This window comes from Carassius carassius, chromosome 9 (assembly GCF_963082965.1).
Source record: "Carassius carassius chromosome 9, fCarCar2.1, whole genome shotgun sequence".
Lineage (NCBI taxonomy): Eukaryota > Metazoa > Chordata > Actinopteri > Cypriniformes > Cyprinidae > Carassius > Carassius carassius.
Genome location: NC_081763.1, coordinates 12,870,216 through 12,893,582, shown reverse-complemented (window position 1 = coordinate 12,893,582; position 23,367 = coordinate 12,870,216). Strand labels below are relative to the sequence as shown.

At 38.3% G+C, this 23,367-nt stretch overlaps 1 protein-coding gene across 2 annotated transcripts in view; it reads right to left on the bottom strand.

The window, feature by feature from the left end:
• Window positions 1–787: 787 nt before the first annotated feature.
• LOC132148963 (serine/threonine-protein kinase TAO2-like) overlaps window positions 788–23,367 on the bottom strand; it is a 37,383-nt gene continuing 14,803 nt past the window's right edge. Inside the window, exons 2-20 of one of the 2 annotated variants that reach the window (XM_059557800.1) lie at window positions 16,633–16,773; window positions 16,474–16,545; window positions 16,263–16,364; window positions 16,142–16,187; window positions 15,820–15,916; window positions 15,560–15,673; window positions 12,934–13,025; window positions 12,464–12,557; window positions 11,744–11,825; window positions 9,609–9,776; window positions 9,263–9,469; window positions 9,050–9,178; window positions 8,725–8,961; window positions 6,275–6,403; window positions 5,905–6,108; window positions 5,576–5,815; window positions 4,983–5,204; window positions 4,325–4,507; window positions 788–4,232 (exon numbers count right to left, since the gene is read on the bottom strand). In XM_059557800.1, coding sequence (XP_059413783.1) covers window positions 3,366–4,232; window positions 4,325–4,507; window positions 4,983–5,204; window positions 5,576–5,815; window positions 5,905–6,108; window positions 6,275–6,403; window positions 8,725–8,961; window positions 9,050–9,178; window positions 9,263–9,469; window positions 9,609–9,776; window positions 11,744–11,825; window positions 12,464–12,557; window positions 12,934–13,025; window positions 15,560–15,673; window positions 15,820–15,916; window positions 16,142–16,187; window positions 16,263–16,364; window positions 16,474–16,545; window positions 16,633–16,764 — 3,417 coding nt within the window. In that variant the 5' untranslated portion in view covers window positions 16,765–16,773 and the 3' untranslated portion in view covers window positions 788–3,365. The remainder of the gene's footprint in view (window positions 4,233–4,324; window positions 4,508–4,982; window positions 5,205–5,575; window positions 5,816–5,904; window positions 6,109–6,274; window positions 6,404–8,724; window positions 8,962–9,049; window positions 9,179–9,262; window positions 9,470–9,608; window positions 9,777–11,743; window positions 11,826–12,463; window positions 12,558–12,933; window positions 13,026–15,559; window positions 15,674–15,819; window positions 15,917–16,141; window positions 16,188–16,262; window positions 16,365–16,473; window positions 16,546–16,632; window positions 16,774–23,367) is intronic. The other variant, XM_059557801.1, reaches the window with a different exon arrangement.

The following is a 23,367-nucleotide window of genomic DNA, read 5'->3' as shown; positions in this document are numbered from 1 at the left end:
GTGCAGTGGTTTGACAGATGTTTTTAAAATGTCTGTTTATTAATAATAATAATAATAATAAAAACACGATTCAATATCAGTTTCAATTAATTGTACTTAATGTAGTTTATGATTACGGAAAATTAAACATTTAACCACTAGAAAATATTTTGTTTAACCACCGTAAAATGTGTCAAGTTATAGGCTACGGTTTTCACATAAAAAGCTAGTCATAAAATAAAAACCTTAACCATTACAGAGCATTGCGTAAATTATTATATTAAGCTAAGTTAGGTTAATTACAAAAACCTCCTTGTACAGTTGTAACAACTTTAGCTTATTGTTATAATATTACATAAAAGGAACAGAAACTAAAAAGAACATTCTAGGAACATCACCAAAGTCTTTTAAGCCACATGCTGACATTCCAACCTGACAGTTATCTTATTGTTTTTATCTGTTGTTTAGCTATTTTTAGATGAAAATGTAATTGCAACAGCCTTTAAACAACAACACTGCAGAATAGAAACAAATGTACAGAATGGAACCGCAAAATATGGAAAAATAAATGGAATGATTTTGTGACTTAAAAATAGCCTTACACCAGAACCAACATGTGATTTTTGTGAGCAATCAGTAATTCCCATTTAGTACTGCCTCGGTCTCTATGGAAACGCTCTTTTCTCTACCTTCATTATCACTGTGGTGACGGTTTCATGGAAGATGCACGCTCACCATTCAGAAAACTGGCTAGAGGTGCTGAAAACAATTGTGCAATAACGCAGACAGATCACAACGTGAAAGGTCATTTTGTTTGAATCCTTTTTAATGACTTATAAATCATTTTCTGTACAAGTTCTATAGCCCATGTGTTGAGTTCATTTCACCTGAATGCAATTTGACCTATTTCTCTGAGCTCCCTGAACAACCATGCTCTCCATCACCCTTTTAATCACAATTTTGCAATATATTTCGGCAGGCTACACGCACACTTCCAGGCAACTGCAGCTCCACCATTTTAGCTCCAATTCTTTAAACACTGCAGGATGATGGCAGCAATTTCATACATATACCTTATGTTTCTTATACCACCCCCTCAAGAGGATCCACTAATAAGAATCCAGAATGTTTTGCTGTAAACACATTACATTGTAGCCCAAAGCTAAGGAAAGCTTTGAGGATTTTTTTTTCTCTCCTTTTCTGTCCACAGAAATTAGCAACCAAGTAAAGTAAGGACATAAGGGAATGCGGTGATGTGTGGAAAATGTGTTTGTGAATGAAGTGAACACTGAAAACACTGGAGTAAGAAGTGATCGGCCAGGCACAGGGAAGTGAGGTACTGCATGTCTCCTCGGTTCAGGAGAGTGAAGGGAGAATCCGAGTGAACGCTGGTGTCTAAAGAGAGCTGGCAGTGTGGGAGCGCAAAAGATTTCTGTTTTCCCAAAGGAAAAATATTACATAACTGGCAAAATCGAGCTTTGTCTTTCACCACGTTCTTACGGGGACGCTGGAGATATTTGTTGTTAAAGTAAACAGCTTGTGATGCCTTTTGTCCATTTTGTGAATAAAAATGTAAAATGCGCAAAAATAAAAGTAATTCATTCCAGAAAACGAAATGGAGGGGAAAAACAGCTGGATCGAACGGGGGTGTCTGACACTTTACAGTCTTCTAGAAATGTTCTATACAGCTAAAACCTCTTAAAATGTTCTGTACAAGTTTAATACTGCCTCTAAAATACTACTCCCCTGACAACGCACTGCACAACAGACTCCTACCCTGAGATTTAACAAGGAATGCTGGGATAGGTAGTCCTTTTTTGTTATTTGTTTTGTTTTATCTAAAACTTGGAGCTTTAAAATTCCTACAGTGACACTGCCAACATTTCCCAACTAGTGGTAAGCATTGTTTAAAAAACAACAACAATAAAGTCTTAAAAAAAAAGATTGTAAAAAGAGAAATTAGTGTACAACACAAATATAACAGCGGCAGTAGTAGGTGTATTAACAATGACAGTATCTATTTTCTCCGTCTCACTTTCCAATTCACATAGCAAAATTACTATTACCCTATATAAGAGTTAGTGCTTGTATATACACATTGTATAAGTACAATATAGAATAAAAGTGTTGAACAGGAAACAATCTTATGACTTTCCCTTTAAAAGCTTTGACAGGTGATGTAATATACACATATATATTCAAAGCCATATATAAACGTCTGTTGTGTATGTTTGTATACAAATGATCTCTGTACATCCGTCTCATGCACAGAAACTTGTAACCCAACTCTCTTTTGGACATGTACATCATATTTACACAGTCAAGGAAATGGCTTCGCTTACCCAGCCAGGTTCAATCTCTTTTTAAAAGTAATTTTATCACCCTACGCTAAAAACAGACACTCAATTACAGCCCAGTTAAAACCAAATGCAACTTAAATGGCAGCTTGCCCTTATAAGGACAGTGGGCGGAGTTGCTTTAGGTCAGCTGAGCCTCTAGATGGCAGTATGACATGTGACATTGTTATAAACAAAATACAGAATATAAAAACCAACTTAAAATAAAAAACTGCCTCCTGTCCTCGACTCAAATACAAATGTACAGTTTAAAAACCATCACTGATAGACGTTATTTTAGCGTTGTTTGAGTGATATCTACATAATTACACAAAAATCAGTTTTAAATCACCCTTTTAGTTCCTCAGTTTATGCCTCATCCCCCTGGAACATGCTACAGCACCTTCTATTGCATCCGACTCACTCGCTTTGCCTCCGTTAGCAGTAAAACTGACATTAGTAGGACTCCTCATCCTCTGGCTCAAACTCAAGTTACACTCTTCAGTCAATATTTACTGAGTGTTCTATGAAAAAAAAATAAATGTAGGGCTCGTAACAACGTGACAGTGAGATAAATGACAGTTTTTTGGCAAACTATTAGTCTTTAATTGAATTGCACTAAATGAATTCAGCTTAATATGGATTAAGCATAAAATATTATCTTAAACCTTTAGATGTGCAAGCAAATGACTGGACACGAAAGAGCAGAATTCATTGGTTCTGTCTGACAGTTTAAAAATAAAACTAAAGCAAAATGAACCGGCTGAGGAAGAGTCCGATCTGCAGTATTGGCACCACTTGTGTAATTTTCATCTCTTCCCTCCCACTCACTCAACAGCATAGTTTTCTGCTCTTGTTACAGTACATCTCGTCTTTCCTGTTCCTGATCTAAACCCTGAGCCCTCCTGAATCCCAAAACCCTGAGATCTATCTTCTTGTAAGTACCCATCTAAATACGGTTTCTCCCAGTTTGACTCCTAAATGAGCTATGTGAAGGCCTTTTCTCCCCAAAACGTTCAACTGTACCATCTGAACTTCCTGTATGAGCCTCTACGAGTAGGAGAGGTGGGATCCGTTGGAAATGTGCGATGTTACTGATGTACTTCGGCTTAAACCTCCATCTGCGGCTGACCCGCCGGCACCTCCACCCGAGGCTGTTCTCCGAAGAGGCCCTGGACTGTTTCTCAGAGCCATCAGACTGGGACCCCTCACAGCCAAACTCTCGCCCCTTCCTCCGTAGCCACTCTGAGAGGAAGAAGAGGAGGAGGAGGATGGAGGAGAAGATGAGGAAAGTGAGATGGGCGGAGGAGGTGGTGGTGGAGGGAGGAGACCAAGGGACTGGGAAGAGGCATGGGTAGAAACGTGATGCGAGTGGCCATGAGAGGAGGATAAAGATGAGGGGTGAGCTCCTCCTCCACTGCCACCTCCCCACTCTCTCTCTCGGCTGTACAGGTGTGGGGTGCTCTGGTGGTGGTACTGCTGCGGGATGTAGCGGAGGTGATGATGTGAGGACGAGGACGATGCTGACGAGGCGGAGGTGCGAGAGCTTGGAAAGCCACGGGCGCCAATACCATCTAAATCCCTCTCTCGGCTGGAGATTTGCTCCCCTTGGGTGAACCCGGCTGTACTGTTTTGACTACGCCACGAGGGCGGCGCCGCTGAGTGTTGGACTCCGTGGCTCCACTGGCTGCCTGAGCGGGGCACAGGACGGGACGGCCAGCCCCCAGGTCCAGATGAGGGAGGGTTGGGGTAACCCTGATTGTAAGCCTCGGCAGGGATGCCGCTCAAAGCCATGTTACTAAAGCCCAGGCGCATGCTTTCTGAGTCAAAGGACTCAATTTCTCGAGCTTGGTACTCAAGCAGAGCCCGGATTCGCTCAGAGCGCTCATTCTGCAGAGACAACATCTCCTCCTCGATCTGAAAAGAGGCAAAAGGGTGACCGATTGTTTTGGAACAGAGCCATCACAATCTTTTCATTCAGGAATTTTCAATCCATTTCTTTCGCTCACCCTCTGCTCAAGTAGAGCTCTCCGTATAGACACCCTCTGCTCCAGGTCTTTGACCTCTCTCTCGTGTTGCGTGTCTGTGTGCATCTTTATTTTGCTCTGATAGGCGTTCAGCAGCTCCAATTCCTGCTGCAGCTGCATGCGCAGTGCTCGGTACTCGTCCTCCTGAGTCTCATCCAATCGCAACTGTTGGGTAAACAAAAGAGGCAGGACATCAGTAGAGAAGCCGCCAATAAAGAGATTTAGGTCCAGTGTGATGGTTAAAGGAACTGTGGATTAAGTGGAAAACCTCATGCAACCTGTCAAGAAAATTTCCCGTCATATTTCACCTCAAAAACTAAAAGAAAAACTTAATTTTGTATTCTTTTAAAACAGAAGCAAGCATATTTTAGGTCCTTTTTTTCTCTTCACATTATTGTGATGCAAAAAATTTATTTTATGGAAAACATGCATTATTAAAAGCACTTAATTACTACCTTTATATTATGCATTAAAAAAAATAGTATTTACAATAAGGGAGGAAAAAATGATCTTGACTGGTTTCGGTGACATTAACCCAAGTATGTGTTTGCATACATGCATTATTCTTGTTACTTCATATCACCCTGTGATTGTGCACTACTTGAAGCGAAACAAAGCCTTAAAAATGGTCTCTCCTTGCCTTACTCACAGCCTGTGTGGACAGCATGTCTTTGATGGAATGGTCGTACTGCTCGGCCAAGATGGCCAGTTTACGAGTTTGCTCCTCTTTGAGTCGCTTCAGTACAATTTTATGTTCTGATTTGGGCGTGGTTTCCAGCAGGTGGTTCCGCAAGGCTTTGTACTGCCGTGTCTGAATCTTACAGGTGTCTTGGAACTGACGTTTGATCTGGAGCTCTTTCGTCTGAAAGATCAAAGTGCAAGAAACATACTTGAGAACTTAACATTCAAGCAAACAAATGTCCCCTAATCATTTGGTGTGTATAACATCATTGGAATGTTTTGATTACATGTAGGTTTCATCTTAGACGGTTGGGTTTAACAGAAGTCTCTGGGTTTAACTGTGCCATCTCATCCTTGCAACTGCCAAACATGAGTCTTTACTTAAACAACATGTGTGGCACTTAAAGTTGAATTCTGAATGCCTTTTAAAATCCAATTCAATCTGAATTTCAATAACAAACAGGATACATAGGAATGCATTCAAATGAAGGTAGAATTAAAATTAGACAAAAATTATGACTGAATTTTACCAAACACAAAAAATCCCCTCACCTTTAAGCTCTTGGGTTGCTGGCGGACCTCCACATTGTGTTTCTGATGGAGTTCCTGCTCACGCCGCTTATTATACTCCATCTGGTTGGCCAGCTCGCTCTGGTGCTGTGTTCGGATCAGGTCGGCCCGAGTGCACTGGACCAGCCCCAGCTGCCTAAACTCCAGCTCCTGAGTGGACTCGTGATGTCTCAACAACATGGCGCACTCCAGATCCTTCTGTGTCTGACGTTTATTCAAGTCCTACAGGGACAAATAAAGACATAGCAAGAGATTAACAGACAAAAAGTGAGGTAGAAAGGGTAACGCTTTCATAAACGTCTCTGTCTAACCTCTCTGAGCAGGTCCTGCTCCAGATTGTGTCTTGCAAGCAGCATCTTCCTCTTATACTGCCGGCACTGCAGCTCATAATACTGCCTCTGTCGCCGTAATAATGAAGCCTCTTCCTCAGCCTGGATCTGCTGCAGACACTCTTTCTGCCTTACCAACCATTCTTGCTTCTCTCGCTTCGGCGTGGACTGGTTCTCACTCAGCTCCTGTAGCCGTGGGGAAGAATGTCAAGGTGAGAAAAGCAAGTTAAAGATAAGAAATGAGATTGATGAATATGGTGCAAGTCAAAAGACAAGAACAATTTGACTATTTTATTATTTCTGAATTCATAGTCATGAAGTCATAAGGACAGCTGACTCTTCAACAGTGTACCTCCTTGAGCTGCTCCTTGCGTTGCCTGTACTGGCGTTTTTGAGAATCCAGCAGACTGTTGAGTTCTTTCTTCTGCTGGTTCAATATGTGCTGTTGAAATTTTTTCTCTTCTGCCTGCGCAGCTTTAATCTGAATAACACACCAGATAAATTTATATATATATATATATATATATATATATATATATATATATATATATATATATATATATATATATATATATATATATATATATATATATATATATATATATATATATATATATATATATATATATATATATATATATATATATATATATATATATATATATATAAAGATTACATATATACACACACAAACACTACCATTAAAATGTTTGGTGTACAAGGATGCATTAAACTGATGAAAAGTGATAGTAAAACATTTTCAAAACATGTTACAGATTAGAATTTCACATTAATGCCATTCTTTTGAACTTTCTATTCATCAAAGAATAATGAAAAAGCACTGCATCAATGTCCACAAAAATAAGAAATGTCCCTTGAACACCAAATCAGTATATTAGAATGATTTTTGAGGGATCAAATGGAATAATGGCAGCAAATTTAGCTTTTCCAACAAAGGAAGAATTAAAAAACAACAAAAAAGCACTATATACATATAAATACATACATACACAGTACAGACCAAAAGTTTGGACACACCTTCTCATTCAAAGAGTTTTCTTTATTTTCATGACTATGAAAATTGTAGAGTCACACTGAAGGCATCAAAACTATGAACTAACACATGTGGAATTATATACATAACAAAAAAGCGTGAAACAACTGAAAATGTGTGTCATATTCTAGGTTCTTCAAAGTAGCCACCTTTTGCTTTGATTACTGCTTTGCACACTCTTGACATTCTCTTGATGAGCTTCAAGAGGTAGTCACCTGAAATGGTTTTCACTTCACAGGTGTGCCCTGTCACGTTTAATAAGTGTAGTTTTCTTGCCTTATAAATGGGGTTGGGACCATCAGTTGTGTTGTGCAGAAGTCAGGTGGATACACAGCTGATAGTCCTACTGAATAGACTGTTAGAATTTGTATTATGGCAAGAAAAAAGCAGCTAAGTACAGGAAAATGAGTGGCCATCATTACTTTAAGAAATGAAGGCCAGTCAGTCCGAAAAATTTGGAAAACTTTGAAAGTGTCCCCAAGTGCAGTCACAAAAACCATCAAGCGCTAAAAAGAAACTGGCTCACATGCGGACTGCCCCAGGAAAGGAAGACCAAGAGTCACCTCTGCTGCGGAGGATAAGTTCATCCGAGTCACCAGCCTCAGAAATCACAGGTTAACAGCAGCTCAGATTAGAGACCAGGTCAATGGCACACGGAGTTCTAGCAGCAGACACATCTCTAGAACAACCGTTAAGAGGAGACTGTGTGAATCAGGCCTTCATGGTAGAATATCTGCTAGGAAACCACTGCTAAAGAAAGGCAACAAGCAGAAGAGACTTGTTTGGGCTAAAGAACACAAGGAATGGACATTAGATCAGTGGAAATCTGTGCTTTGGTCTGATGAGTCCAAATTTGAGATCTTTGGTTCCAACCACTGTGTCTTTGTGCGACGCAGAAAAGGTGAACGGACTCTACATGCCTGGTTCCCACCGTGAAGCATGGAGGAGGAGGTGTGATGGTGTGGGGGTGCTTTGCTGGTGACACTGTTGGGGATTTATTCAAAATTGAAGGCATACTGAACCAGCATGGCTACCACAGCATCTTGCAGCGGCATGCTATTCCATCGGGTTTGCGTTTAGTTGGACCATCATTTATTTTTCAACAGGACAATGACCCCAAACACACCTCCAGGCTGTGTAAGGGCTATTTGACCAAGAAGGAGAGTGATGGGGTGCTGCGCCAGATGACCTGGCCTCCACAGTCACCGGACCTGAACCCAATCGAGATGGTTTAGGGGTGAGCTGGACCGTAGAGTGAAGGCAAAAGGGCCAACAAGTGCTAAGCATCTCTCGGGGAACTCCTTCAATACTGTTGGAAGACCATTTCATGTGACTACCTCTTGAAGCTCATCAAGAGAATGCCAAGAGTGTGCAAAGCAGTAATCAAAGCAAAAGGTGGCTACTTTGAAGAACCTAGAAAATGACATTTTCAGTTGTTTCACACTTTTTTGTTATGTATATAATTCCACATGTGTTAATTCATAGTTTTGATGCCTTCAGTGTGAATCTACAATTTTCATAGTCATGAAAATAAAGAAAACTCTTTGAATGAGGTGTGTCCAAACTTTTGGTCTGTACTATATATATATATATATATATATATATAAAGTTATTTTAAATTGTAATAAATTTTTTACATTTGTTTTTACTGTATTTTTTTATCAAATAAATGCAGCCTTGTAGAGCATATGATCCGTCCAATCTTGCACATGACGTGAAACATATAGTATCTTTTTTTCCCTCCTCACCTCTTTTTCCAGGATGGCCTGATGTTTCTTACTCAACTTGTCTGCTTCGCTGCTAAAGTTGTTTCTCTGGGTCTCCAGCTCTTTGTCCAGTCTGAGCTGATGTTCATCCATCTCAGACTTGAGTTTGTTCTCCAGACCCAGCAGTTGTTTTTGGTGCTGCCTCCTCATGCGCTTGTATCCGGACATCTGCTCCCTCAGAGCTGAGCCCTGTTCATGCTCCTGAATCTGACGGGTAACCTGAAAACAAAAAGAAAGTTGTTTGTCTTAACTTCCGATATAAAGAAAAAATATGGACTCTGAGCTGCAGGTCAGTCAGGGGCTTTACAAGAGAGGCTGTGCGGATGGTGGCGAAATGGTCTCGGTTTCTGTGCACCCTCCTCCGAGCGGCCGAAGATGCCTGCTGTGGAGACTCCATCTCCGGCTGATATGGGTCATCATAAATATTATCACGTGCCTGACAAACGGATGGACAAAAACCAATTAGTCAAGGAAAAGTCAGTTTGAGAAGACTGTGTGCTGTCCGGCCTTGATTACGTACAGTGGGGCGGTGAATAATGGAGCTGTTAGATGTGACAGTCTGTTCTCCCTCCTGCATCATGGCTATCTCCGCACTGTCATCGGAGCCATCGGCCAGGCTGTTGACAGAGGAACTCTGGGAGCTGGCACTGATGGACATGGAGGGAACAGACTGAGAGCTCTCCATACTATTCATCGTGCCCGTCTGCAAGAGATACTGCTCTGCTTCCTACATGCACACACACAAACAAACAAGATGTCATGATCTTTCCCGTTTTCTGTAGAATAGAATAATATAACAAAAGCAGACACTGGGCTGAACTAGACAGAACGATCAAAGACAAAGGTTGACAAGCCTCTGGATGTACCTCTTCCTCCTCTCCTCCTTCCTGTGTGGGGCCATTGTGAGTTTCCTGAAACAAGATCTTCTTCATCTTCCTGTACTGCAAGTTGTCCAGCTCTCGCACAGCGTCTTTGGTGCGGGTGATCAGATCCATTACTACAGAATGGGGGCGCTCTCGGGAAAGAAAATGATGCTGTGAAGGGAATACATGGTGTGAACCACAGAGCAGTATAGATGAACTTCATTACACAATCTCAGTGCGTGTGAGTATAAAGATGTATGAGCTACAGTCACAGTTATATGTCATACTAATACTAGCTATTATTAACTTAATTGTAATTTTTGTCACCTGCAGTATAAGCCTAATATATCCGGTATGAGCTATTAGCCACCAGCCACTGGAAGTGTAAAGGCACTTTTTTCTTTGTTTCTTATATTTACTATTGTTCTTGTGACTGCTATTCTTCGGTTTCTTACATCATACAAATCAATGGCAGACTATAGAACCATATGGTCGTGAAACAGAAATGTATAACGATACAAAAGATTTCTATGTCTAATAAATGCTGCTGCTCAGACTCAATCTTCCTGAACTGCAGCATTTACAATGTTACTGTTTTTTGGTAATGTTTTTTTTCTTCATCAAACATTCAACATTAATAATAATAAGAGGAAATATTAATTGAGCACTAAATCAGCATAGTATAATGACTTCTGAAGGACCATGTGGCAATGAATACTGGTTGTAATTGCTGCAGAAAAAATTGTATAACCATTAAAGCAATAAATAATATTTTACAAACCATTAAAACTGAAAAAAGTTACTTTAAATTGTAATTATTTTTCACAACATTGCGTAAATGCAGCCTTGATTATCATAAAAGCTCCTTTCAAAAACAGTAAATATCTTTGACCTCAGTCCTCTGAATGATACAGTAGTGTTTACTTTTTCAAATGACTCCAAATTTAGGTCATAGTGTCTTAAAATATAGTTGATGAATTGTTAATAAAAGCTTTTTGATAGATCAACCCAGTGTTTGTTTCTCAACTGGGTTGCCATCTGGTGAGAGCAGGGGTGCAGTGTAAAAAAGTCAGTGATCCATACGGCCCAGGCCTCAAGGTTCAGCACACATGTGACACACAAGTTCATCATTTGCACATGTTTTTAAGTCTTACCATTCAAGTGTAAGAAGCAAAAAATAACTAAATTGGTACTTGCACGCTGTTATCGGTGCACACACACACTCAAAACGCGCACACAGAGAGACATGTTTCAAAAAGCGCGGACACTGAAATAATTTCACTTTCGATGCCTCCTTGAGCATTTAAATGCGACTGTCATTCCTGATACTTGCAGTGTGTACATGACCAAAATTATCTTAATTTCCATTTCGGCAAGTATTTGTGTTAACACAGTTGGTTATGTCTTAAGTGAAGTGAACATAAACAGAATGAAATCAGATATGTATCATCATCAGTGATCTGTGTACAAGGTCTTAAAGGGACGGTAGCATATAAATACCTGCTACTGTCTGTGTCAGTGGTAATCAAACAACTTTAACAAAGCTTAATCCATATATAATTTATACAGTGAACACTATGCAGTGTTATTTTTCATTTAATTACATTTCTGAATAGCAATACTGAAGATGCTGCCTGCATTAAGCGAAGGACACCTGATACCCTATTGAGGAACAATACAGCATCTCCAATACTGCTGTTTAGAGTTTGATTATAGCTCAATAATTCATAGCTTAGCTGATTTTGTTTTATTTGAATTAACTGCTTTGTATTGTAACTAATAAAATAACAGATTTTATTGTTACAATTGCCAGACAGAATCAGATCCACACACAAAGATATATAAATTCTATATTTATTTAAATGGAAAAAAAATCGGAATCAGAGGTGAAAAAGACAGATCAGAGCATCCCTAGTTTGTGTAAGGTGCCACAAATTTGTGAAAAATACATCATGAAATTTCTATATTGTACTGGAATATAAAGTGTATAATAATTACGATTATTTAAAACTAATCACGTCAAGGCGATTAGGTAATGATGACAGGCCTATCTAGATCAAAAGTCAGAGGAGGAGAGAACATCTGTGAATGAATGAAAGAATGAATACAGCGTGTGTGTGTGTGTGTTTAAGTCTCACATTGAGCAGCACATCTGAGGTAGGCCTGTCCTGAGGGATCTTTTGAAGACAAGAGTCCACAAAGTTATGGAAGTATTCTGACCTGCATTAAAGAGAGGGAGTGACAAAGGAAAAGTTAAAACACACAGGTACAATACATAAAACACAGGAAATACATGATACATAGAAAAACATGACACTGCAATTTAAATATATATAAATCTTTTTTCAATAGACAAATGGACACAGGCCACCCAACCATTTAAAAAATTTGTTGTGGAAGGCTTCAACCCAGCAACTTCTATTTAATTGAGGGGGGGGGGGGGGGGGTGGAGGAGAGAGAGAGAGAGAAGCTAGAATAAAGACAAACAACTCAACTCTAATCTTTACTGCACCCCAAACTGGAATTTTTTCTTTACAAAAGACGTTCTATTTTTCCACAATTAAGAGCACATTGCCTTTCATTACAGGTACCCAGTACATTGATAATGGATGATTCATTATTTTATTACAATAAATTATTCAATGTATTAAGATAGAATTTGCTAATACAAATTAGCAAATTCTAGCATAATACTTTCAAATAATTTTTTTAACAGCTAATAAAATAGAAGTTCACCCACAATTTGCAAAATCAGAAAAATGAATAAACTGATTGCAAATGTAGGAGAAAAAGATAAAAACAAAAAGTTAAGATAAGAAAATTAGAAAACAGGAAAATTCTAGGACCAAAGTTCTCACCAGTGGTATGACGCCAGGACAGGGCTTTCGTTTTGCGCAATGTGGTATAAGGCACTCATAGCATTCATATTGAACAAGGGTGGCTTCTTTTCAGCTAGAGAGAGAAAGACAAACAGAAATATGAAACCAGTGCAAACACACAGAAAAATCAGTCAAAAGTCAGAAGAAAAGGATGAGAGACCAGAATTAGTGCTGCAGTGAAACAGAAAGACTAAGAGGTATGAATGAATAAATGAAAACGATTGGAGGTTGAAAGTAACGGAAAGAGTGGAAGTTAGCTTACTACCCAAAGCAGCTTAGACACTAAAACCCAAATCCCTTTCCATAGCAAAAGACATAGACACAACACAGTCTTGCAAGCAGCGAAACACACTGGCCTAAATAAACTCCCTTAATAGCCGACATGACCTGAAGTTTCAGGGGTCAGTGGGAGGTGGGACGTCATGGATCACTTTTAAACCATCACAAACCTAGTTCAATGCAGGTGATGCCAAGAGACCAGACATCCACCTTCCCATCATACTGCCCCTCATCCATGGCTAGAATCACTTCTGGGGCCATCCTAAACATGAGAAGGGACAGATCATGATAAACAGGACTTTCTTTGCATTTTTAAAATAAATAAAAGCACAATCTACTGCACAGACACACATTAATATTCACAATTCAGGCTCTTCATAGTTTTCCCTGACCAATAATGGACAAAAGACTGGGTCAAAAATTGGCAATTTAAAACATTTTTCTACGGGCAGCATTGTGACTCCTGCAATATTTTTTATTTAGTTTTTCATTAAGTTTTCTAAAGCCTATGCTATTAGACTTGTTTTGCAATCCTTGTCATGATTTGCAAATATGAGAAAGTAAAAAAAAAAAAGTGATAGATTCAGTTCATCAACGCAAACTAGTTCAAACGTAGTTTAAATATTAGTTTAGTGATTCAGTTCAAAATTATGATTCTAAAATGTGCGTGTTGTTACTCAAAATGTAATGGAAGTCTCTGTGTGGAGCATTAAAAGTGTCTTTGTATTAGGTAAATATCACCCTTTATTACAATGTTAACTACTGTTCAAAAGTTTGGGGTCGTGAGAAATTTTAATGTTTTGGAAACAAGTCTCTTTTCCTTACCCAGGTTGCATTTATTTGATTTAGTGTTGTCAAAATACCCGGTACTTCGGTACCAAGTCGGTACTAAAAAAATGAAAATGTGACGGTACCAGGTTTCTTTAAGTACCGGTGGTACAGAGAGTACCCGGTTCTTGACGCATACAGCGCTATGATTTCTGCGAAGCAGAAAACGCGGACAGAATCTCAACATCCAGTCATGAAAATGTAACTTACATTTTAATATGGACAGTCACGGAATGTCAAAGTTAGCATAAATTAATCAAATCAAATCTCCATATGGACCAGTATCTGTAAATGTTAAGCCGCAAAAGTTGGTTGAAATATGAATCTTGCATGTTCTGCACGTATCTGTGTGAATGAAGACATGCGGGTTTGTTTACTACATGGACTGAAGCGCGTGACGCTTGCAGTAATTTCAGCATCTGCCGTCTCAATGAGGACATAAATACATAAACAACATCACTAGAACTGTTCTGAGTCACTTCACAAGCATTTTACCGTTTCATTTGAGTAAAACCAGTGTCAGTTTAAAGGTATTCACGGAAACCCATCAAAATAAAAGTTTATTTTTACATAAAGGCATTGTGCTAAATAATTACTATTATTTAGTAGAATGTATGTGATACTGCTACTACTGTTGAAAAAAAATTATAAAACTCTTAAATCAATCACACAATATTTCTTCCATGTTTTAATTTTAATAGAAAATCCCCTTTATTCACCAAAAAACTAAATGTGTTTAAATTTCATTAATTAAAAGACAAATTAAATTTGGGTGAAACTTTTTTCATAATTATATTACTTATAGAAAAACTTTAAACACAATTGTAAATAAGTATAAAGAATGGCATTGGTTTTATTTTTAGTGATAAAAAGTGTTTTTTTAATTAGCATATTTTTTTGTTTTGCTTTGGTACCGAAATTGGTACAGAGAACCATGGATTTGCACTGCTATAGGTACCTGTGACGAGTGGGGCGGGGCCGAGGGATGTGGGAACACGAGCGAGGCCGGTGGAGTGATTGGGAAATCCGCGACACCTGCTACCCACCACCGGTCTCGAGTCCCACAGAGGAGATGGAAGGATATAAAACGGGAGCGACGACAGTGAAGGACGAGAGAGGACCAGGCCTGGGCTTTATTTTATGTTGTGCTTTTACTTTGTGCGCATCAGTCGTCTGTGAGGGGCTGGTGCGCTGTTTTGTGTTTATTTTGAATTATTAAAATCTCATTTGATTGTCCGCCGGTTCCGGCCTCCTTCTTCCGGATGAATATGAAGGTTTTAATTATTACAGTACCGAATACTGAAATTTTGGTACCGTGACAACAATAATTTGATTACTGCAAAAACACTAACACCGTGTATATATTGATACAAATTTTAGTTAAAATAACTGTTTTCTATTTCAAAATACAATTGAAGGTGACACCAAGTTTTAAAAATGCAATTTCCTGTTCCAGAAAAGCAGAATTTTCAGCAGACATTACTCCGGTCTTCAGCATCGCATGATCCTTTTTTTTTCTTTTTCAGAAATCATTCTAATATGCCGATTTTGTGCTCAAGAAACATTATAATGAACATTACATTACTATTATCACAGTTGAAATTGGTTGCGTTGCTCAATATTTTTGTAGAAACTGCGATACCTTTTTTCAGGATTCTCTGATGAACAGAAAGTTTACAAGAACAGCATTTATTGGAAGTATAATGTTTTTCGTAACAATGTAAAAGTGTTCACTTCCAAGGATTTGTGCCCCTTTTGAATTCAAGTATTAACTTATTATTGATCTTACCTTCCCCAAACTTTTAAACTGTAGTGTATCGTTATATCAGTGCAGAAAAAAAGCTAAAATTACTTGTGTGTTCATTTAGTAGAAGAGACCCTGGCAATAATTAGAAGTTGAATTCAAGTAAAATCAAATCATAGAACATAGTTCCTTTAACCAAATAATAAACTGCATTTACAACTTACCAGTACGGTGTACCCACAAAAGAGTTGGCAGGAGACATGATTGAGGCAGAGCCAAAATCTCCAAGCTTCACCTGACCGGGCTCAGTTAGCAGAATATTACCTGCCTTCACGTCTCTAGAAAAAGAAAAAGAAAGAAATAAAGACCTATGCATCTTTCAGCACTGAAAAACATCTGTTGACAACAGGCTGAGAACCTTCAACCAGGCGAACAGATGTAAAGATTAAAACTGAAATCAAAAGAAAAGCAGGAATGGTCTCACCTGTGTATCATGTTATGAGAGTGAAGGTAGGCCAGGCCCTGAAGTGCACCGTGGGTAATAGCAGCTATTTCCACCTCCTGCAGAGGTTTTTTATGCACTGTAGGAAAAAAGGCAAAATATTTCACTGTGGGAAAATACAATCCAGAACAGTGATGGTTACAATATTTACACCCGTATATTTCTAAATGAACTGTTGAGGGTACAAATACAGGACTGCAAAAAAAAGGACTTCTTTTATTTCAGACAGGGCTGCGGAAGGAGAGCATAAGAGATTTATTTGAAAAGGAAGGAGGACGTGAGAAAAGGTTAACAAACCACTCACCCTCTAAAAGATCAGTGGCTGATCCTAGACAGTATTCCATTACCAACTAACAGGAGAAACAGACAACATTAGCACAGGTCAGACAGACACATCGCTCACATACATACGTGTATGCGCTTACCCATGCCGTGTGCTCCCTGAGGTAGCACCCTTTGTATTCAATGGTATTGGGGTGTCTGAGCTTCTGCAAGAACTTCACCTCCTTTATGATGTCCTGCCATTTCTGGGGACAAACACACCAACCAGTAGTAAAAACATGTTTCTTGTGCATGAATAGGTTTAAATAGTCTGATTCAGTACTACAGGGATTCCAACTGTATTTTGATCCTGACCTCATTGGACTGTTTGCCACTGAACGACATCTTCTTGATGGCCACCACTTCATTGGAACGCACATCATGAGCCTGAAAGAAAAATATGTTCATGCAGAGCCTCAAGCACACGCGTACAAAAATGCCCACTGCATACGAATATTGGCATAGCCTGCTTACAAAGTACACGGCTCCAAAGCTGCCATGACCGATCTCCCGGAGATCAGAGAAGAGCTTCTCAGGATCATCTCTGTAGAAGAGTTCAGACACCTCGGAGTCCTTCGGGTTCCCAGTACGCACACTGGCAGGCATGACTGGCTCCTGAGATGGAAAAAAGTTGAGAGAGAATGTGTAAAATAATATGGGTGTACACTTATCCGAACTGAAAACGTTTGTGGGTGAGCGCGATCATCTCTTCTTCTTTTAAATAGTTTATTTCACTAGTTTTAAATGTGAAATAAACACGAATGAACATTTCACACCTCATGTAAATCGCTGATCAGTGTTTCGACCGCAGAAAGATGTCAATAAAACAGCTTGTAAACAAAATGTCATGTATCGTTTTATATACCTCAGGCAAGCTAGCTTGTTAGTTCGCTAAAGACATGAAGTGTAGAGAAAAGCATTTAGCTAAATATAAGACTATATACTCATTATATTTTACTTTACCTGTTAGTGGTGTCTAATTTATTTAATGTTTAAATAAATTTGTTATGAAACAAGATGACAGCCACTGTGTAAATGAATATATTCCAACAACAAATAGAAATTTAGTAATTTAGACGTTAATTTTAAATCTGCATTATGTAGGGATGTCCCTAGGATCGGGGCCAATCAAGCAATTTTTTAACTGATCAGTATAGTCTCTCCTCAGCCCGATCCTTATTTTACATCAGCTGTCATGCCGGTGTTGTGCAGAAGGAGGTGGTATGCATCTTAAAGTTGGTTTGCCAACTGCCATTAAAAGGAAAAGACGCTTACCCTTATGGCGCTTTTCCACTGCATGGTACAGCACAGTACAGTTCACTTTTGGGGGGTTTTCCACTGGGTACAGTACCTGGTACTTTTTTTAGTACCATTAGTACCGTACCATTTAGTACCGTACCATTACCAAAACATAATGTATAAACTCTGATCACGGATTGGCCAGAGAGAATCGTCACCACTGAACTTGCGACACAAACACAACAGAACCGCTAGATTTAAAGCAGCACAGCCAGCCAAGGATCGAACGCAGTTGTTTTGAAAGAGCACACCTTCTTTAACAACCCAAAAATGTCTGTTTCGTTGTCTGTTGTGGAAGTACAGATGTTCCTCTCGTTGATAGCAGAGGATTGGATCCAACAATAGCTTGATGGGGCGACGCGAATGAAAAAGTTTTTCATGAGTCGTGGCAGTAGAGACGCAACAATAACGACATGTTAATAATACCGCCCAATCTAAAGCGGTACTAAACTGCAGTGGAAACGCAAGCCGAGTCGAGCCATAGTGTACGGAGTCATACCGAGCAGAGTCGTACCACGGAGTGAAATTGCACCATTAGTGACGTGAGTGATTTAAATCAAGTGCATTCTGTCCTCTAAGACAACATCTGTTCCAACATGTAAGTCACCTAATGGCTTTTTATCTCATTTCTCAAGTAGCAACAATTTTGTCATACCAAATAAACAAACTGAAAATATGAGGAACAAAATCACACTTTAATTACAGGTGCAGTTTATCTAGTTATGCAGGGTAAAACAAGTAAATAACATAAGACACATTTACAAGACTCAAGAACTCAAAATATGCAGTTCTATCAGATTATTCAAGTAACCGATTAATGAAGTACTGAATTAATTACTAGCTGCATAAAATAAAATTTCACAATGTTTATATTGCATTTTTGATCAACAACAACAACAAAAAAAACAGGATAACAAAAGCAGCAAAATGTGAGCAAACGGCATATTTCTAAAAAAGGGTTTGGTTGGGGTGAAAATGGTTTTCGGAAATGGAACTGGAAGTGTGAAATATTCAAAATGCCCCTCTAAACTTGTGAACTCTTCTGATTTCTTCTCTGGCTTGGCATATTTGCCACAATCTGGCATCTGCAGCACACTATAAAAGACTGTGGGTCTGTGACCCACTTAGAAGTTGTGAGACTCAGTGCTGCGCATTAATAATGAAGATGCAGTAATCTGCCCTGCTTGGATGATTTAAAATGGCCATAATGTATATAATGAAAAAATCTGAAGATTGTTATGAAAATGAAAAATAAAAATCTGACATGAAAATCTGTCTATGAAAACATGAACACATGATTAGGACAGGTTAGATTATGATGAAGCAATGTTATTAATAAAGGAGCAAGAAATATCTGCTTGGGGTGAAGAGTAGCCTATAGCAATATTATTATAGCTGCATTATTATAACATCAGTAATAAAATAATGACAATAATAATAGAAAAATAAAACATTTAAGAGCAATATCATTATCGGGCATTGCTTATATGAGCATGAAACGAATCGCTGATATGCAGCGATTTCAGCATAATTGTTCATGTTAATTAATCAGACGTAGGCTAGCTCTTGCAACTTTTATCTGAAAAAAATTCGCCGAAGCAGATGTGAACTTGACCGAAAGTGTAACTCGGATTGCGCTTTACAAACACGAAAGTACAAAAAATTAATATTAGTGTCACTATCGTTATTTTTTATGTATTCTAATATTTAATTATTATTTTGTATTCAATTTGCACTTTCTGATCAACCAAAATATTATTTGAATATTATTTAACACTATGGAAATCACTGATTATTGCTAAATAATTGAATAAAATGTTAAATATATTTAAGATAAAAACTATGACAAACAAATAATTTTGATTTTCGTCATCTCTACGAATATATTTAATGTAATTAGGCTACAAATATATCCAATGCATTTTTATTTTATAAAGATCATTTCATTGTTTGTCTGCGATTTAAAAATTAACACGCAAAGATACTTTTTCCTTTTTTGCTACTTTATTCATCTGCATTTTTTAACAAAACATTGTCTTCCAGTATAACTTTAGCAGCATATTTTGATCCAGCGGTGAAACTTAGTTTTTAAAAGATAAAGAAAAAAATTCACCAACGTTTAACCAAACAGCTATTATAAGGTATAAAACAGAGACCAAATAGCCTAGATATTTTAACTATGGCTAAAACTCAAAAACTAAAATAATAATATTATTTTAAAAAATAAAAGGATATCATATTTACCATGACCGGTCAAACATGTCTATTCAAAAAGATAAGTCGGTCTACATGCTCAGATGAGAGCCGAGTGCGCAGCCTGTTCACATTTAGTGGAATAACTTCGCTCCGCTGGAACAGATGTTGCAGGAACAGCCAGGTACCACTGGACAAGTATGCTTAGCTTTGTAAACCGATTTTCATTTACTTTCCACCACAGTTTAGGAAAACTTTAAACCTTCCCTGTCCCTGAAACTAATGGGCAGCAAATCTTTCACCACCATTTCAGCGAATAGTAGAGCTGAAACAACGAATCGATTTAATCGATAAAAATCGATTATTAAAATAGTTATCAACTAATTTAGCCATCGATTCGTTGTTAAATAACTTTTATTTGTCGTAAGCGGCTCATTTCGTGCATATTTCAAATCTGCGGTGACCAAAGTGTGGCAGTAATGAGCCACCGGAGGTTTTACTCAGCCAGTACAGCAGGAGAAGTAGCGAATAGCCAATAGCTGGCCTCGTTTTATGTCACGTGCTTCCCGAACAGCGTCTCTGCAGCATTTAGCGGGATGTGGGAGACTGGGAGTACTTTACTTTGAGCCTTCAAAAAAGAAGAGTAACCTGTAAACTCTGCACTACTGAACTGTTTAAGGGGACGTTCACATATTGCGTCTTTTGCGCGCTCAAGTTCGTTATTTCCAACACCGCACCGCATCGAGTTAAAAACATCTCAACTTTTCAGAATGCTGCAAGCGCATCGCGGGTCATGTGACAAGAACTAACCAATCAGCTTTATCCTTTCCCGTAACAACGTTAAAAGCTCAGTCAAGATGAAAGGAACAGCTGATCATAGTTGTATATGGATTTCCATTTTGAAATAAATTTAGTAGCAGAGCTACTGCAAGCGATTTTTTGAGCTGCAAATCCATTTATCCTTTGCTGAAATTTCCGCGTCTTCAAGGAGAGAGCACGTCATGGTTGCTTAGCAGAGGCAGACGCCTCAGGGGCGCTTCTGCGCGAGCGCTTTGGAAAGAAGGAGAAAGCGGTGCGCCTAGCGTTTTCCACGCGTTTTTAGGCACGATATGTGAACGGCCCCTAAGACTTTTATTTGTGCAGATTCTCCAGTACAATGTTGTTTGCAAATGTTTAGTCGTAAAAGCTGATAACATTGCTTTTTAACAGTTAACATTTAAAGCTTTACAAACATGTTCTGTGATCAGTTTGTCGTTTAACAGTTCAAAATTCAGTCGTGCAGCCTAATTATGACTGAATGAGAGAGATAAATGTTTAAAGATATTTGAAATGCACTTTTTTTCTAAGTATTCACTGCTCTTTTTCACACAGCAGGTTTTTTGTGTGTGACTGTCCAATTTTTTTTTCTGGACAACCTTCTGATGGATTTTACTTTAAATTGTGAGTTCCATTCAGGTTTCATGCCACTGGCACTTTATTCGAAGGATTGTTTACAATTTCACAGCAAAAGCTATAAAGCTGTTTCCCAGTAAATAATAAAATACAATGCACTGCAATTTTATTCTGTTTTATCCTTATTCTTCGTGAAAATATGTTCTGAAAGATTCCTTAATAAGCTTTGTTCGGGATGTTAAACTACTTTAGGAGCTCTAAGGACTGCCATGGTGAAAACATTATTTTAAATCTCCTTGTGAAATTTGCTAGAGTATGGGTCAGTGTTCTGATTGCAGAAGAGTTCGACAAAGGATTACTAACACAATAAAACAACTCCAGGTATATTTTTGATTAGGATATGACAGTGCAAAATGGTTAAAATCTCTTAAAAATCTATGCTGAAGGATAAAGACCATTTATTAATAATTTACTTGGGGAAAAAATGGGAAAAACTAAAATATAAGTACATAAACCGATTAATCGATTAATCGTAAAAATAATCGACAGATTAATCGATTATCAAAATAATCGTTAGTTGCAGCCCTAGCGAATAGCTGTGTTGTCTTCTCGGTTCTGCCTGCGTTGCATAGGCTATAGGTCTTACGGCAAGTGATTCAATGCTCGTCTGAGTTGCCGCTCTGTTATCGCCAGACATTTTCTGTACAAATGTTAGATGATAGCGCATTGTATTTTTGTAGATTTGTGTGACAGCTTGGCGCTGCACAGCTTACCCTGAACTGTATTTTCATCGTTCTTCTCAAAGGGAAGCCAGCCATCACTACGTGACTTTGAGGCAATGATTATCTGTCTTCTTACGTCTTTTGAGGCATCAAGTGGGAAGCTAACCAATCAGAGCTCAGGGCGCCGCCCAAAGTGCTGCCATTACCAATCAACAAAAAAAAAGAAAAACAAATTTTTTTTCGATCATCCTTTACGTGATCGATCATCGCTGTCGCGGTCGAGTACTCGATCACTGTTGCACATCCCTATTTAAAATCAGAGGAGTCATACTGTCGTTCCTTCTTTTTCATCTTCTTCACTTTAACACATCCAATGGTGTTTGTTTGTACAGCTCGAACTGCCAAATATTGTGAAGAAAAATAGACTATCCTTCAACATAGGTCTAAGCGTTAAAAGGCATTAAACACTTCAACAAATCAAACAATGCAGCCTTACAAATAAATAAAATAATGCTTAAATAATGGAAACAAGTTACTGGACAACATTACTTACATGTAAAAAAAATATAAGGCGATAAGACGATGGAGTGTGTTGAAAGAGGTCCAGCATGTAAGGACTATAGCCAGAGATAGTCAAAATCATTAAATATTGCCATTATTAAGAGTATTTGGCATTTCCAATTAATGTAGACCTGTTATTTTCTGGCTATTATTATTAGGTTACTTTTATTATTCAATTAATATTACAAATAATTTGCTTCACAACAATTTTGTAGCGCATCACCGCATAACTGACACACTGTGACTCGCAGCTTGTGAGGAAAATAAAAATTAGGCTATTAGCTTAGGCTACTCCTCAATGAAAATTTTTTGAAAATGTCTTTTAAAACATGTTTATTATAGTTATATTATAACACGAATAATGTTTCTTCTCAAAACTGGCAACTCTGCAGTGAGATGTAGGACAGAGCAAGTGTAAATATATTTTCTCGTCTATATTTCCATCTTGTAATTAAAAAATTATATATTTATATATTAAATATTTTTTTTTTATATAAATTATTTTTAAATAGAGCAGACACTGTCTAACCATGTCTACCCCAAACGCGAGAGTTGTCGTGCCGTGCCCCGCTGAGCCTGTTAACAGGTTGACAATATTTGATCACTGAATGTTGTTATCTGCCTCGCAAAGTTTGGATTTACTTTGATCAACAATTTTTCATATCACCACCACAATGAGAAATCACATGAAAACCAAACACAGTCCATTGAGGAAAGAGAACTGTCCATCACTGCATTCACGACTCCTGAAAAACTTTTTAATTCCATGTCTCCCCATAAAGCTCTTGCTGGATCCGCTCCTCCGGTATCAACAAGAGGAATGTCTGTACTTACTCAACAGACCACGAAACAGCCATTTTTTGGTTGTTAAAAAAAGGTGTGCTCATTAGGGATGGGCGATATATCGCATGCGATTGTCATGCGTATTTCGTCAGTAAAGCTGGTTCCCTTATTAGCGGTAAATCGCCATCACCTGCTTTCAAATGGAGCGGCATTTAATAGACAGAGCCGTAGATCACTGACAAGCTACGCAATATCGCGT